The 18,122-nt window shown below is 41.2% G+C and overlaps 1 protein-coding gene across 1 annotated transcript in view; it reads left to right on the forward strand.

The window, feature by feature from the left end:
• The window catches only part of DNAH14 (dynein axonemal heavy chain 14), a 419,312-nt gene that overhangs the window by 320,245 nt on the left and 80,945 nt on the right, over positions 1–18,122 (forward strand). Inside the window, exons 59-64 of the mRNA XM_075542667.1 lie at positions 1,177–1,271; positions 2,934–3,093; positions 9,965–10,096; positions 10,401–10,496; positions 14,834–14,974; positions 16,538–16,753. Of these exons, the coding sequence (XP_075398782.1) occupies positions 1,177–1,271; positions 2,934–3,093; positions 9,965–10,096; positions 10,401–10,496; positions 14,834–14,974; positions 16,538–16,753 (840 nt within the window). The remainder of the gene's footprint in view (positions 1–1,176; positions 1,272–2,933; positions 3,094–9,964; positions 10,097–10,400; positions 10,497–14,833; positions 14,975–16,537; positions 16,754–18,122) is intronic.

The raw sequence follows: 18,122 nt of genomic DNA on the forward strand, positions 1-18,122 counted from the left end.
AAATTTTTACCAGCTTAATAACTTATTCATAAATAAAAAGACAAAGAAGGTCACACGCAGTGCCTTTCACACACGAAGAGTCTGGCCTTTCCAAATTATATCATTGAAATGTCGCAAAACATTTTTCCAGATGCAGGATTCACTATGGAAATGCGCAAGGATTCTGTTGAACCGTGTATTGCGCAGCTCATCAGAAAGAAAGAAAGGTGTCTGGTGGCTTTATAGTAGCAAATGCTGCATTGTGAAATACGTTCTTGCAGGGTGAGCTTCCATTCTAAGTAGGTGTTGATGAGAAGCTCTCCATTTACTTACTTTTCTTTTTTTTGCATCCAATACATTTTTTTAAATGTTCCACAGACAAGTTGTCAGATGCGCTCATTGCAAACCTTGTTCCTCCTCCACGCCGATCTTCCCTGGTGCTGGGTTCTATAGGACAAGTTCATCGGGTAGGGCCACTCTGCTCCTGCAGCTTAAGGTCGCATCACCGGCAAAGGTCTTACAGTGGAGAACAGGTGTGTTTCTGTGAGTCAGCCCTCTCCCAAGTCACTTAAAATAACTTAATTATACAGGAAGTGACGGTGCACAACATATAATTCCCAACTCTACTCCTCAATCAGATCCCCCAGAATACTTCAGCATTTCAATCCATGTGATGTGTTAGGGAGTAGAACAAAGAGTAAGTCAAAGAGCAAGGGAAACGTCGTCACTGATGACACTCAAAATATCTTGGTTTTGCAAGCTTACCAGAAACACAGGGCTCTACAAACGCATCGCCAGAGCTTCTCTGGGGAACTTGGGGTGGGGGGGGGGGGTCCTGGGCACGTGAGACACCTGAAGCTTTGGCTTCAGTAGCTGCATCATAACGTCTCCTTTATCTGAAGCACTCCTCAGAAGGGCATTGCCAGTCCTGCACTGAGTCAAATAGAAAAGGCAGAGGACACTCAGTATGTTTGCTTCCTACAGCAACTTCTTATCAGCGATTACATAATACACCCTATTTAGGACTAGGATCTACATTTCCAACAATATCAGTGTTTGTGCACAAATCTAAGTCAAAATATATCACTTAAGAGCACTGTACAGATGTGAAATTATTTCCCAAGTTCAAAAGATAAGAAGTTTGCATTGAAATGATACTCAGTTATATGTATTTGGAAATTTATTTCTTCATTGTAGAAAATGACCAATGAACTTAAAAGCGTACTCCCAGCTTTTGACAAGGCCATCGTAGCTCTAAATGCTCTGGAAAAAGCAGATGTTGCTGAGTTAAGGTAAGCCTATGCTTCATTTGGGTTCAGAAAGCACAGAACATAATATAACTGCATGGTAACACAGAGTATTCCATTTTTATATGAAGTCATTTTTACTATTGGCTCCATATTTACAAAGTGGTATTGCAATTAAAGATGGGAACTATGTAGCGAATCCACACTGATAATCATAACATTTTAACTCCTGGCATAAGAGAGAAAATAGCAGAAAGGTTGTGTTTCTTCCTTATTTGGTTGTTAAAACAAGAATCAGATGTATTTCTATAACGAAGAAGAGAGCATGCCACCTAAAGTTGAAAACCAGACAACAAAAGAGGTGAGCTAATTCTAGACCCACCTTTCTCCTTTTTTAAACTCATTCTCATGTACGAGGGAGCTTCCAAAAGCTCCTGGTAAACTTCCATCCTCTTTGCATCTGTCTGCTGCACCACTGTTTGCATTTAGTCGTTCAAATGCTGACCTTGAATTATACTACATGCCAGGCCCCATTGGAGGCACCGAGCAGTAAGCAAAATGACCCGACCAAGTCCCTGGCTGTGTTTGACTGAGACCTCTCTGCTGAGGTGAGAGTGGAGCAGAGAACTGGGAGAGATCGGGAACTAAACCAGGTAGCTATCTAGAGAGAGGTCCCAGCAAAGGAAATTAAATGTATAAAGTCCTATAACCAAACGTACCTGGAGACCTCAGGCACAACAGACTAGAACATCTAAAGCTCAGAGAGCCAGAAGGAGGGTCAGAAAATGACATCAAAGGCGGCAGCAGGGCCAGACCTTTGGAACAAGGTCACAAGGTACAGGGGATGGGAAAGGAGTCTATTCCTGGAACATTTTCCAGAAGGTGCATTCTTTTGCTTTTGGTCTGGAAGATAGTCACCAAAAATAGCAATCACCTCAAACCCTTTTTAGCCCAATTCCCGAGAGGCGGTGTATCGCAGTGGTTAAGTACATGGTCTCTAGGACTGAGCTTCTAGACTGGTGTCTGGCACTGCTACACTCTGGCTGTATAACCTCTCGTGGCATCAGCTAGGAGTCTACACCCAATGTTCCCACAGTGAGCACATTATTAATAATTTGAGAGACAAAGTTCCCATCCAACCTTTCTCTCCAGTGCCCCTAATATGCTGCGATATTTGTGGTGGGAATTTCAGGTCAGCATAAAGAGAAGTCAGCGTACATGTGTAAGGGGAGCTGGACCTTGCGGGACCCCTTGAATCACAAGAGCAGTGATAACACCCTTACCACCAACACACGTAGATGCGCGTACTGTCTGTGTTGCGTTTGTAGTCTTGTTAGGTGCTCTTGAGTCACCTCTGGCTCAGAGCATCCCTGTGTGCGGCAGAACAAAACCACTGTCGAATCATCATGAAAAAGCAACCCTGCAGGGACACAGGGAGATTCCTACAGGCAATGGATTCTACAGTGAGTTCTTTCGTGATAAAAGAATTCATCCCTGACTCAACTGTTCTACCTATATGGATTTTATGTACTCATATTTTAAAGATAGCCCAGTTTCCAAAGATCCTCAAATGGTGACATGGCTGACATATAGTTCTCTTTTTCAAAATGTGCTTCAAGAATGTGCATATTGTCCTCTGAAATACTTTGCAAAGTACATTTCATTTCAACGTGACATTGATTTGGTTTATTTTCTCATCCCTTGCAGAGTGTACACAAGGCCTCCCTTCCTGGTACTGACGGTCATGAACGCAGTCTGCATTCTTCTGCAAAAGAAACCCAACTGGACTACGGCAAAGTTACTGCTTTCTGAAACAGGTTTCCTTAAAAAGCTGATTAACCTTGACAAGGACAGCATACCTGAGAAGGTAAAAAGAGCTCCGGGATGGGGGGTGGGGGGCGGAGGGGAGGAGTTGATTCTTATTTTATGCATAGTTGATGTATTCAATACTTTTCATCTGTAGGAGCCAAATCGAAATACATTCTATGTCAGAATTGGAGGTGAGAGTTATAAGAGCAGAGAGCAAACTTCATATCAAAACTTGATAGGTTTCCTGGGTGTGTCAAGGAAAACATGTCACCAATGCTGGAAAATGCCAGAGTTCAGAATGCCTTGAGATCATGTAGAAAGGGGAATTAAGTTGACAGCAGTAAGGGAGCGTCTTTCTGTGTGGGCTGCATTATGCAATCATAGTACGCAAGTGCAATAAGTGAGTGACAGTGTCTGAGATCTCTTTTTTTCAACAACTATTCCTAAAGCAGCACATGTCAAATGCTGTCCTGCGCACTTTTCAAATATGGGTTCGTGTGGATGGAGATGGGAACAAACTGGACCACCAAAAACAGTTACCTCCTATATCACCAGAGTAATCGAGACAGCCTGGTCCTGGTGAAACAACACGTGAAAAATACCTATAGATCAGAATCAAGAACCCCAAAATGCAACCAAGTACCTAAAGACACCTAATATTTTATAAAGGACTAAAACTCCTTAAATGGGCAAGAGAGAGCCTTTTACCAAATGGTCCTGAGAAAACTGCATCTTCACCTGCAAAAGAATTAAATAAGACCAATACCTTACCCCAGGTACAAAATGAACTCGAGATGTAATATATAAATATTTAAATATTTATAAAACATAAATCACACAGTTATAAACACCATCAATGAAAAATAGGAACAAATTTAAGGACCCTAATACAAATTATAAACACACTACCAAACAAAATGAAAAATATCCACACTCTAGGAGAAAAATAAAGAATTAGGAGGTACTAAAAATATGACATTTATGCACATCAAAAGAGTCAACAGGGAATCCATAGATTGGAAAAATATTCGATTATAATACATCAGATAAGGGACTAATGTCCAAAATCTATCTTGTTAGGTGCCCCTGAGTCCATTGAACCCCATAGTGACCCTACCCACCACAAAAGGAAACACCCCCTAGTCCTGCACCACCCACACATGTTCCTGTGCCTGAGCCCAGTGTTGCAGGCATATGAAGGCACTTACCCTTTTTCACTGCGCCTCCACTTCACCAAACATGATGGTCTCCAAGGGCTTGTCTCTCCTGACAACCTTTCCAAAGGATGGAAGATGAAGTCTTACCATCTGTGCCTTTAAGGTTATAACTCTTCCAAGACACATTGATTTGTCCATTTAGCAGTCCATGGTACTTTCAATATTCTTCTCCAGCACCACAATTCAAATGCATCCATTCTTTTTCAGTCTTCCTTATTTAATGTCCAACTTTCACATGCATAGGAGATTACTGAAAATACCACGGCCTGGGTCAGGCACATCTTAGTCCTCAAAGCAATGTCCTTGCTTGTCAATGCTCTAAAGATGTCTTGTGCAGCAGATTTATCTAAAGCAACTCATCTTTTGATCTCTTGACTGCTGCTTCCATGAGCATTGATTGTGGATCCAAGCAAGACAAAATCCTTGCCAACTTCAAACCTTGCTCCATTTATCATGATGTGACCAATTGATCCAGTTGTGAGGATTTTGGTCTTCTTGATGTAGAGTCGGGATCCCTATTGAAGGCTGCAATACTTGATCTTCATCAGCAAGTGTTTCAAGTCCTCCTCTCTTTCAGCAAGCAAGGTTGTGTCATCTGCAGATCACAGATTGTTAATAAGCCTGCCTCTAATCTTGATGTCGCATTTTTCTTCCGATTTGCCCAGCATACATATTGAATAAGTATGGTGAGTGAGGATCCAGCCCTGGTACACACCTTTCCTGATTTAAAACCATGAAAGAGTCCCTTGTTCTGTTTGCACAACTGCCTCTTGATCCATTTATAGGTTCTTCTTGAGTATAACAAAGTGTTCTGAAATTCCCATTCTTCTCAAGGTTATCCATAGTTTGTTATGATCCACATAGTTGAATGAGTTGACATAGTAAAACACAAGTAAAAATCTTTCTGGAATTCTCTGCTTTGAGCCAAGATCCATCTGACATCAGCAATGATATCCCTTTGTCCACATCCTCTTCTGAATCCAGCCTGAATCCTGTCAATGTACTGTTGCAACCATTGGTGGATGATCTTCAGCAACATTTTACTCACATGTGATATCAATGGCAATTGTTCTGTACTTTGAGTATTCTGTTGAGTCCTCTTTCTTTCAAATGATTGTACATATGGATCTCTTCTAGTCAGTTGGCCAAGTAGCTGTCTTTCAAACTTCCTGGCATAGACTAGTCAGTGCTTCCAGTACATCATCAGCCTATTGAAACACTGCATTGGCAAACCATCAACTTCTGAAGCCTTTGTTTTTGCCTAATGCTTTCAGTGTAGCTTGAATGCCTTCCATCAGCATCATTGCTTCTGGCTCATATGCGTCCTCTGAAGTACTACGTTGCTGCTGAATTCTTTCTGCCCAGTGACTCTCTGTGTTCTTTCCATCTTCTTTTAAGACCTCCTGCATAATTTAATGTTTTGCCCATAAAACTCTCAATACTGCAACTTGAGGCTTGAATTTTTTCTCTTGAGTTCTTCAGTTTAAGATGTGTTGAGCATTCTTACTTTTTGGTTTTCTAACTCTAGGTCTTTGTACATCCCATGATAATATTTGGCTTTGTCCTCTCGAGCTGTCCTTTAAAATTTTCTATTCAGCTCTTTGATTTCTTCTATTTTCCTTAGCTAGTGAATGATGAAGAGCAAGTTTTGGAGTCTCTTCTGACATGCACTTTGATCTTTTCTTTCTGTCCTGCCTTTATAATGACCTTTTGTTTTCGATGTTTATGGTGTTCTGAAGCCATCGCCCAGGTCATCAGGTCTTCTGTCATTAGTGTCCATACAACAGATCTGTTCTTGGACGTGCTTTCCTTTTCTTCGGCGCTAGTGTGTGGCCTGAGCATTGTCAGCCACTGGCCTGCTTTTAGCTTCTCCGTCGTGTCTTCCTACAGAAGCAGTCAGTTTGATTTCTGTGTATTCCCTCTGGAGAAATCCATGTGTGTAGTCACCTGTAGTATTATTGGAAAAGGTATTTGCTATAGACAAGTTGTTGGTCTTGCCAAATTCTATCACGCGATCTCCAGCTTTGTTTCTATTACCAAGTCCATATTTTCTAACCACTGTTCCTTCCTCTCTGTTTCCAACATTTACATTCCAATCACCAATAATTACCCAGGCATTTTTATTGCATATTTGATCACTTTCCAACTGGATAAAGTTATTCTATTTCTTTATCACTAACTTTTGTAATACATAAATTTGAATAATAGATGTATTGATTGGATTTCCTTGAGTGTGGATCGAAATAGTCTATAGATAACTACAAAATCTATGGAAAACTAGAACATCTTAACAAGAAAAATACAAATAACCCAATAAGAAAGTGGCCACAAACATGAATAGACAGTTTACCAAAGATGGCATGCAGGTTGCCAACAACCATATGAAGAAGTGTTTGAGATCATTAGCAATAAAAGAAATATAAATTAAAGCAATGAGATACCACCTCACACCAACACTTTTAGCAAAATCCAATACAACAAAATCATAAACCCTAGCAAGGGCATGGAGAGATGGGAATGCTTTCACATTGCTGGGGGGACTGCAGAATTGCACAGCCTCCTGGAAACTTGCACGGCACTTCCTAAAACAAGTGTAAGTCCAAGTACCTCTGATGCAGCGATCTCTCTGCTGAATGTCAACCCTCAAACACTCAAGAACACAGCATGAACAGATGTACACACGCCTGCATTAGTTGCAGCAATTTCCACAGTAGCAAAAATATGGAAACAAAAAAATCTTACCATAGTGAATGAAGGGGGACATGCAGAGAGGAGACCCAAAGCCCATTTGTTGACCAATGGAGATCCCCTCCCAGAGGGGTCTAGAGGAGGAGTTGAGTCAGTCAGGGTGCGACATAGCACCAATGAAGAATACAGCTTTCCTCCAGTTCCTAAATGCATCCTCCCCCCACCCCCACTACCATGATCCAAATTCTACCTTGCAAGCCTCGATAGAGCAGAGGTTGTACACTGGTGCAGATAGGAGCTGGAGGCACAGGGAATCCAGGGTGGATGATACCTTCATGACCAGGGGTGTGAGGGGCGATACTGGGAGGGTAGAGGGAGGATGGGTTGGAAAGGGGGAACCGATTACAAGGATCTACATGTGACCTCCTCCCTGGGGGATGGACAGCAGAAAAGGGGGTGAAGGGAGACACAGGATAGGGAAAGATATGACAGAATAATAATTTATAAATTATCAAGGGCTCATGAGGGAGAGGGGAGCGGGGAGGGAGGGGGAAAAAGAGGACTTGATGCAAAGGGCTTAAGTGGAGAGCAAATGCTTTGAAAATTATTAGGGCAAAGAATGTACAGATGTGCTTTATACAATTGATGTATGTATATGTATGCATTGTGATAAGAGTTGTATGAGTCCCTAATAAAATGTTTTAAAATTTTTAAATAAAATATGGAAACAACCAAAACCCCCAATTCTAAAGGAATAGATAAACAAGCTCTGGTACATTCATACTAAGGAATAGAAATCATCAATTAGAAACAATAACAACCCAAAAGCCATGAACAGAGCTGGAGAACATAATGCTTACCAAGCTCAGTCAATTTTACAAAGATAACTATTGAGTTACACCATTGTTACAAGACAATCAAAAACAAATATGGTTTTTACACTGATAGACATGACTTTGATAACAACAAGATAGGCATGGACAGAGACAAGAGCAGGGAGAAGGGAGGGATTTGGTTATTGAGGGAGAGAGAATCACATATATGGAGGATTTAATGGAATGTTATTGTTAATTTTGTTTCTTAAGATGAACTGTATGTATATATATATATATACACACACACACACACAGTATGTTTCTTTTTTTAGAAAACCCCTCCAGATTTCTCAGTAGCTTAAAAAAAAAAGAGGGAAAAGTAAAGTTGAAATAAACTTTGACTCTTTAGTGACAACCAAGTTCATCTCAAACCAAATGATGGAGGAAGCTGGAGGACACGGGAACAGATTCTCTGGAGAATCCAGAGAGAGTGGTCTTCCCCAGGCCTTGACTGGGATGTCGGGCCTCCAGGACTAGCAGAGCGCAGTTCTCTTTCTTTCTGAGCCACTCCATTTGTGGTCGTTTCTTATGAAAGTCACAGGAACTGAAGCAAATGAGAGTTTGGGGAGGTGGGTGTTGCTGGGAGAAATGCAGCTGTGTCTCACACATGATCTGGGGGTTCTCTGGGCCACGGCCATCCACAAATATCAGCATAAAATCAGTGAGCTCGATCTTTTTCTTCTCAAGCACACTTAAAGTCAGGTATACACTACACTATAATCTATGTAGGTGCACGATTTTATGGAAAAAAATTTGGAACATTGTGGAAATGATCAAAATGTGACACAGAGGCACACAGTGAGCCCATGCTATTGGAAAATTGGCCCTGATATCCTTGGCCCCATGTAAACATATAAATGGGACTCTCAGAGACTAAAGGAATGAGTAATCATCCATTCATTCAATAAATATTCGTGGAGCATCTTCTTTGTGGGAGCTATTAAGGTAGGTTCTGGGATAAAATCATTTACAACTGGAGCATTCTTCGATATTATGATGCTTATGTTATAACAGAGAATACATACACTAACTAACTATACCATTAAATTAATCAGTTACAGTAATTATATGGATGTACAGGATAATACATGAGCAACCAAATTACATGCACATAGCAATAAGTTATGTGCACGATACTTATGAATTATTGTAGCAACTGCTCACTTTCTGGGTCATTCTTAACAAATCCGACCCCCTGCTCTTTTCACGCTAACAATAACCAATAGCTCCTCAACAAGAGCAAAATAAATTAATTAATAATTAAAATTTCTCCTCCAAAGAAATATAGGTAAAAAAAAGCATACGCACATATTACATTGATAACAATAACACTGGCAATAAAATGAGAATTGATTGCATATCATTGAAATAATTCTACCAACTAATTCCATCCTTCCAGGCAAAGGGGAGCATGCCTGATTAGAAAGGGAAAGAGAATCTTAGTCTGAAAAAGACTTCATTCTGATTACGGCTCCTAGAGGCAGCTGCACTGCGAATCCATCTCTGAGCTGTTGTCAGGTGCCATCGAGTCGGCGCCCCTGTGCCCAGCAGAATAAAGCCCCACCCAGCCCTGTGCCACCTTCACAGTGTGGGGTCCATGAACCTGTGACACAGCTGAGTGAGTGAGCCTCTCTGTCTCAGTCAGCCACACGTCACTCCATCCCCACTGACTAGACAGCCCTTGAGTAGACATGGGCTCTGCCAATATTGCTCTTGGTGGCTTGTGGAGGGAAGGAGTGGAGGCGGGGGGTGGGGTGGGGCCAGAATACAGGGATGATGTTCCCATCACCTCACGTCTAAGGTGCACATATGTAAGGTCTCTTTAGTCTTCAAATTCACCAATGTGGGAGAGGGTTGACCTGGGTTTGGTTTTCTGCTTCTGTTGTATTGTCTATTCCTTTAGTCAAACTATGATAAAACTATTGTATCCATAGAGACAACCCAAGAATTTAATTAGAGGCCTTTCCCTTCCTTTAAAAGAAAAACCAATTTGCTGGTGCCAGGTCCATTTGGTACTCAGGTAAATATCTTGGAGTCTATGGTTGTGAAGATGGTGGCATTTCTTCCATGAAATGAAGCATGGATTAGAGCTAACTTCTGATCAATACTCGTTCTTGCTCTTGTAATGTGTGAACTATGTTCTCTCTAGGTTTTCCTGAAGCTGAAAAAAATCATAAGCTTGCCTGATTTCAACCCAAGAAAGATCGCTCTAGTTTCTGTTGCTTGTTGCTCCATGTGCCAGTGGGTTATAGCGTTGAATAACTACCACGAAGTGCAGAAGGTACACGTCTTCCTCCTGAGAAATGCCGCGATTTGAAAATGCCCATCGAATTCCCAGAAACAGCTTTCATTGAACAATGCTCAGATGAACTTCTGGGAAAACAATACTCAATGAAAACCACTGCAATGTATACACATGCCAGATGTTTAATGTTTTCATTTAGGACAGTTTTGTTTGTCTTGATTTTCTCCCAGATAGAGCGATTCTATATTCCTTGTGTATCAGTAGCTTTCTACCAAGCGTGTCATTTTTAATAGTAACCCTGGTTTTGTTGACATGTAAATGTGATGATATTCTTTTTCAGGTGATGGGCCCTAAACAAGTCCAAGTGACTGAAGCTCAAAATGTCCTTAAAATCGCACGACAAAGGTTGGCTGAGAAACAAAGAGGTTTGACGATGGTAAGACCTTTTTTTTTTAGAATCGTAAAAATAAATTATGATTGTTACATAAAACGAAGTAAAAGTAATGCAAATACGCAGAAAGTTACAGTGCATTTGACTGGTTTTTTTAAAAAACATTTTATTAGGGACTCATACAGCTCTTATCACAATCCATACATATATCAATTGTATAAAGCACATCTGTACATTCTTTGCCCTCATCATTTTCAAAGCATTTGCTCTTCACGTAAGCCCTTTGCATCAGGTCCTCTTTTTTTCCCCTCCCTCCCAGCTCCCCCCTCCCTCATGAGCCCTTGATAATTTAGAAATTGCTATTTTTTCCATCTCTTTTTTTGTTTAACTCTTGATGCCTTTATGAACTGCACAAAACCAGTTCTTAAAGAGGTCATTGTATTTTAAGTTTTCACATTTCCTAAGCAGCCTCGAGTGCAGGATAAGCATATTTTAGATCTAATGATGTATTGCGAGCCTTGGGGACACCGTGGGTGACAAGTGGAGCTGCTAACCAGAAGAGCAGCAGTTTGAAGCCACCAGCCCCTCCTCCGAGAAAGATGGGGCTTTCTGCTCCAGTAACGGGTCACAGTCTCTGGAAATCCACAGGAGCCGCTCTACCCCTTCCTTCAGGGGCACTGTGATTCAGAACCGATGTGATGGCAGTGAGGTGTTTTTGTGTTTGTGATTTTGAGTTTGGTAAAGACTTGAACTGGCATCAGCTTAGCGTCTCCCAACCACAGGTCCTGGAGTCTTCCAAGCGCCAAGGAAAGAATTCTAGGTGGGCTAGATAGGTTCTATCTAGGTGGGCTAGATAGGGGATTTGGGTTGGCCAGTCTGAATCACGCTCTAACCCCTGCAGGAGGGGCTGGTGGGCAAAAATTAATATCATGGGGCTCCCTGAGAAGAACTTTAAAGGTGAGGAGAGGGCAGACAAAAAACAACCTTAAGATTTCTCTGTTGTTTCAAGAAGGACTCTGCTTCCATATCTTACCAACTCACTTGATGCTCTCTTTCGGCCTGAATATTTTCTTTTCTCTCTACAGAGAATGGTTTGTTCAGGCTATCCTTTTAAGAGCTCCTCTGCTTTCTGACACCTGCCTTCTAACTTTCAAACCGAACTCGACTATTAAATAGTAGGAAAGTACTTCTAGTCCTCCACATTCTGTGGTCCTCAACAGGCAGCCACACAATCATGATGGGATTTGTTTTTATTGCTTTCTTCCACCTATGACCTCTCATTTCACAGCAGTATAGCTTCAAGCTCTGCTACCTTCCCCCACTTCCTCGGCCAGACTTACAGGCCCCCCGCCCATCTCTAATCAAGGAGGGATGATTGAGTTGTTTAATAAGTGAGGCGAGGAAATGAACATGAACGTTTTAAGATTCATCAGCACATAGGTGGGAGCTACCATACTGAGTGGATGGATCCCCCAGGTGAGTGTGTAGAGGGGCAGCGGCTGCTACGGCACCCACTGGCCCCGCCCGGCTATTGAGCCCAGTATACCTCGGTGTGACCAGTTCAAGGGAAAAGCACCCCTTGAACCTCAGGGGCTTTAATGTGTAGCTTTCGTAAAGAATGTGAGCTACCTCAGTAAGTTTTAATTACCTATGAAAGTGATAACAGGTTTGCATATTATTTTAAAAGATAGTCTTCAAGTTGACGTTGCCAGCAGTTGGAAAGCGTCCGCTGCTCCACAGGAGAGAGACAGGCTGTCTGCTCCCATCAAGAGTGACCGTCTCTGAGACCCACAGCGGCCGTTCTGCCCTGTTCTATAGGGCTGCTATGAGTCCGGAGGGACTCGGTGGCAGTGAGACCAGAAAATATTAAATGTTGCATGTGATATGCGCTTCATTTTTATTGGATGGCACTGTCACAGAACAAAAAGAGGTCAATATGATTTGAATATCTAGCTTATTAAAGATAGATCCCCCAAAAGATTTTAGTACTTTTATAATACTTATTTTATTATGGTAAATAAGCATGTAATATAACATTTGCAATATCAACATTCTTCATAAGTGCAATTCAGTGATCCTGTGTTCATGATATTGTGCACACATCGCCTTTAACAGAAGCGTAGGTTTCCCACAAAAATGAGTTCTTCTATCCCCATTGGTAACTACTAATCAGTTTTGGTCTGCATAGACTTGCCCATTCTAAACATTCCATATAAGTACAATCATGTCATATTTGTGACTGACTTATTTCACTCAGCATGATGATTTCAAGATTCACTCATGTTGCAGCATGTATCAGGACTCCATTCCTTTAATAGCTGAATAACATTCTATTGTGTGTGTGTGTGTGTGTGTGTACCACTCAGCTGTGTATTCTCTTCTACTTTTAAAATTGTTTTTTGCATACTTGGGTCCAAACATAAGAATATTTCTGAAAAATCTAGGGAACTTGGGAGGAAAGAAATAATACCAGAATGTATTGGGTGTGGTGAGTACACAATCTGCTGTCAATTTGAGAGGATTAGGAGTGAAGGGGTAGAGTTTAGCCTGCCAATCAGGTCACAGCCTGATGACCTCATTTGGAAGTGCTAAGGAGATAAATGGCTTGCTGGAGGCAGGACACTCACTCGCTCCCTGTGAGACATTCCTGTTGACAAGGCACATGGAGCCACGCTAGAGCCCTAGAGCTGAAAGAGCCACCTGGAGACCCCACTGAGATGCTTCCACTGCCACTGGATCCATAAGACTTTCCACCCACCGGCCTGTGATCTCCCTGCATTCAGAGTCATTACATGTGTTGTGTGAGTCTAAAGAGGAAATTATAAATTGGTATCAAACATATGGGCTAATATCGGACGTATGGACTTGGTCTGGACTGGGCTGGGATGTTCTCTTAATGTACAATTACTCTTTGATATAAAGTTCTCTCACACACATATGAGTGTCCATGAATTTGTTTCTCTAGCAACCCAGACTAACACACTGGGTCATAAAACATCAAAAATATTACCTTGGGAGAATAGTCATTTCATGTGTTCAATTAAATCAATGGGCTTTACATGTTAATATCTTAAAATGCACATAAAAGAACATAAGTGTCAAGGAAGGGAGGTTTCCTTGAAACAACCAAGAGAGGGGATGAGCAAACAGACACAAATGACATCATAAATAAAAGCACAAACAACTCAGTATTTACTGCAGATGAACAGGGAGTAAACATGAAAGAATGAAAGCAAGCATGCCAGAAGAGTGGCACTGGGCATAGTTTGTGGTAAAAAGTTACTTTCACCAGGGTAGCATATTATGCATATATAGAGAAAGGAAATTTAGAAATTACAAATGGTATTCAATAAACACAATTTTGAACATACAAGAGTAAATGTGTACCAAGGTCAAGTCTCCATGCTAAACCCTGCCTTCAAAGATTTTCAACAGACATGAAAATCTTACAAAAATATAAATAACAATGAAAGGATTACTGAGACTATAAAACTCAAATATGAAAGGTAAGCAATTTATTTATACTTTCCAGACAATTATGATTAACAGTGCACCTATATAGATTTGGCCAGACTGAGACTTCTTACCACCTAGACGTGGAACAAGATTTTAAAGGGCGCCTGGCATTTGCATTCCTTTAGGAAAAGGGGACCATCCAGGCAAAAGGAAGGATGTGAGTAAGAAGTAAGAAAAGTTAAGGAACTGTATGAAATCTGGAGCAAACTAATCTGGCTGAAGTGTAATATTATTGCAAAGAATTAACATAGAAAATGAATTAGGAGAAAAGGTTGGGAGTAGATCAGGGATATTTTTATAGACAGGACTGACACTTTAAATATCTCCTTTGGCAAGGAATTATTTTGGAGTTCACCAAATGTTTTTAAGCAGGAGTATTACCAAGGTACAGGAAATTTTAAGAAAATCCTCTCATCAGATATTTATTAAGATAGATGGTGGTGTCTGCTGACAGCCAAGGGATAATTCAACCGTCCCTTCATTCTACCAGCCAAACTCCAAACCTACCAGTTCCTCTGGTCTGCTCAGTGTATCTGAGGTTTAAAAGCTCACCTAATTTCTTAAATAAAAGACTTAGAGAGCATATAAAGTTTTCGGTGTGGAAAAAAAATAGTCAGAAAATGCTCAAGTCTACAAGAAGGCCTGCGAGGAAAGAAAGATCACATTTTTTTATAAACAAACTTTAATATTGAGGAATGGTCTCACAACTAGAATGTATTTTTATTGTAATAGATTCCATATTTCCAGGAGGCTTTTGTCAGGATATAAAAATGAAGTGGTTATACACGTCTTATAAATGACAGCTGTACTCTCAAGGCAAAATGGGGGTAGAAGATTGTCTCCATAACAAATTAATTGTCTTTCAGATTGAAGAACATCTGCTGTCTTTACAAGCAACCTACAAAGATATTGTTGCCGAAAAAGGACTCTTGGCAAATCGGAGAATACTGGCCACCAGGCGCTTGCAGTGTGCATCGATCCTACTGACTGCCCTGGAAGATGAAAAGGTACCGCTCCCTTGGTTTGCTATGGCCCTCAAGCAGGCTGCATCAAGACGGTTTTCACAGCAGGCTGCATCACGTGCCTCCTAAAGCTACCTGATTATCCAACTTCCTATTATGATCAGGTAGAATAAAATATATAGGACTCCTGGCCAAGCAGTCTTAAAACAGAGATAACAGACTAATGAGAAGTTATTTCTTTTTGTTCATAAGACCTCGGCACTTTTCTTTTTCCTATAGCGCCCTGAGCAAACCTCTCAAAGCGTATGTCCTCAGTTTCCCTTTCTAAGCATAGAAGTGCCCCACGCTGAATATAGAGATCAGGAGTGACAGAAAGAGAACTTTATTGGCTCTTGTCAAGCTTCTGACTCCTTTTATTTCACCTTTTTATCACCCCTCTAATTTTCCCCCTTCTCAGTCCTTGTGGCTCCGCACTGGGCTGAGAATCACCAGACTGGTAGCCGGACACCTCCAGCTGCTTCCTGGGAGAGAGTCAGGTCCTTCCACCCCCCTAAGCAGTTCGAGTCTCAGAGACCCACAGGGGGCAGTTCGACCCTGTCCTATAGGATCTCTGTGAGTTGGTATCAACATGAGGGCAGTGAGTTTTGGTTTTGTTTTTCCCTATACTTGAATCCATTAAAATCATGACTTGGTCACACCTTACCTTCCTCAAGGGATGTGAGAACATTGTCAAGGTGATTTGTATTTGGTTTGATTAACCAGATAGATGTCATTACAGACTCCTAAACAGCCAGGAGGAGGCAATGAAATCAGACCAGTCAAAAGGAGACTACAGAGCTCAAAAGTGGACTGAGCTCCCTGGAAGCCACATATATGAGTGGACTATGCCAGATGTTAAGCTTCCAGAAGAGAGAATTCTTACTTGAATGTTTTAGACATTGACCATTCCAGCACCTACCTGGTTGAAGCACATTGAAGCAGGACCTGACGCTGGAGAACTGGGTTCAAATCCCAGCAACTCCTCTCAGAGCTTTGTGATCTGGAGCAAATTGCTTAACTTCTCTAAGCATATTAAAAGGCAGCAATACAATTGATGTGTGGGTTGTTATAAGCGCTGTGAGAGCCCCCAATCAAATGACCTTAAGAAATGAAATGAAGTTAATAGGGGCTACTTAGCAGAGCTATCGAAGACCTCAATGAGGTTTTCAGTGTCAAATGTCTAGCAAATAAGTAAGAACAAGTTCTGTTGGTTGTTATGATGCAACACTAGTCAGAGTGTAATTAATCTTTTAAAAAACATTTTAATTATCCTCTTTTAGAAAATCTTCCTGCTTTTTCAGACAATGGATTTGAAATGGTTCTCTATATTCGCAAATAGGACACCATCGACAAATCCAATAATGGAACCAATGGTCCCGGCAGAAACCATTTCTTTAAAAATATTGTCCATTGTGGATTCTTATGCAACTACAACTTGAGAACGGTTCCAAGAATAACAATTAGCAGAGTAAATGTGCTTGGAAGCCACTCGTTCTCTAAGTGTCTCATAATAAATGTCTGATGTTTTACATCAAAGGTCAGTAACTCAATCTATCTTCTACCCTTCAGACTCGATGGCAGGAAATAGTCTCCCAAATTGACAAGAAGCTGAGGGGGATTTGGGGTGACATTCTTCTGTCAGCAGCGTGCATTGTCTACAGTGGCGTGTTAACAGCAGAATTTCGACAGCTTATTGTGAACAAATGGGAGACGATATGCGCTGAAAACAACATTTCTTTGTCTTCAAACTTTTCATTAATCCAAGTCATGACACAAAAAAATGAGGTAGGAACATATTTGTATTGTCCAGCTGAGTGACTCCTGTTGTTTACGTAGACTTCGGGTGTTTGCAAATGTTGATATTTGTATACTTTCCCCAGATTATCTTGAAAAGTGAAAATATCGAGATTTCCACTCGGCCTACATTCTTTTTTTGTGTGTGTGTGTGAATTTTTTTTTTTAACAATTTATTGGGGCTGATACAATTCTTTTCACAGTTCATACATATACATACATCCATTGTATAAAGCACATCTGTACAGTCTTTGCCCTAATCATTTTTTTCTCTTTTCTTCTTTTACATTTTATTAGGGACTCAAACAACTCTTACCACAATCCATACATATACATACATCAATTGTATAAAGCACATCCATACATTCCCTGCCCCAATCATTCTCAAGGCATTTGCTCTCCACTTAAGCCCCTTGCATCAGGTCCTCTTTTTTTTCCCCCACCTCCCTCCCCTTTCCCCCCTCCCTCATGTGCCCTTGGTAATTTATACATCGTTATTTTGTCATATCTTGCCCTATCCAGAGTCTCCCTTCCCCCCTTCTCTGCTGTCCCTCTCCCAGGGAAGAGGTCACATGTAGATCCTTGTAATCAGTTCCCCCTTTCCAACCCACTCACCCTCCACTCTCCCAGCATCGCCCCTCACACCCTTGGTCCTGAAGGTATCATCCACCCTGGATTCCCTGTACCTCCAACCCTCATATGTACCAGTGTACAGCCTCTGTCCTATCCAGCCCTGCAAGGTAGAGTTCGGATCATGGTAGTTGGGGGGAGGAAGCATCCAGGATCTGGGGGAAAGCTGTGTTCTTCATCGATACTACCTCACACCCTAATTAACCCATCTCCTCTCCTAAACCCCTCTATGAGGGGATCTCCATTGGCCGACACTTGGGCCTTGGGTCTCCACTCTGCACTTCCCCCTTCATTTAATATAATATATATATATATACACATACATATATACATATACACATATATCCACATACATACACACACTTATATCTTTTTTTTTTTGCATGATGCCTTATATCTGGTCCCTTGGGCACCTCGTGATCGCACTGGCCGGTGTGCTTCTTCCATGTGGGCTTATTTGCTTCTGAGCGAGATGTCGGCCTACATTCTTAAAGCTATATTTTGAATGTCTCGATTGATATATCTTTCCTGTTTCTGATCCTCTGGGCAAAAGCCATAATACTCTTTTTCCCAATGTAATCCAATGAATATGCCCGACTTCTGTGCCTGAAATCCTTCAATTAAGAAAAAAGTAGTAAGATTTCTAAACTGCAGAGAATATTCTTGGACATAGTCAAAAATATAGAGTTCTCACTTATCCAACTTAATAGATTTTTATTGCCTTTCCCTT

The sequence above is a fragment of the Tenrec ecaudatus genome, chromosome 1 (assembly GCF_050624435.1).
Source record: "Tenrec ecaudatus isolate mTenEca1 chromosome 1, mTenEca1.hap1, whole genome shotgun sequence".
Classification (NCBI taxonomy): domain Eukaryota; kingdom Metazoa; phylum Chordata; class Mammalia; order Afrosoricida; family Tenrecidae; genus Tenrec; species Tenrec ecaudatus.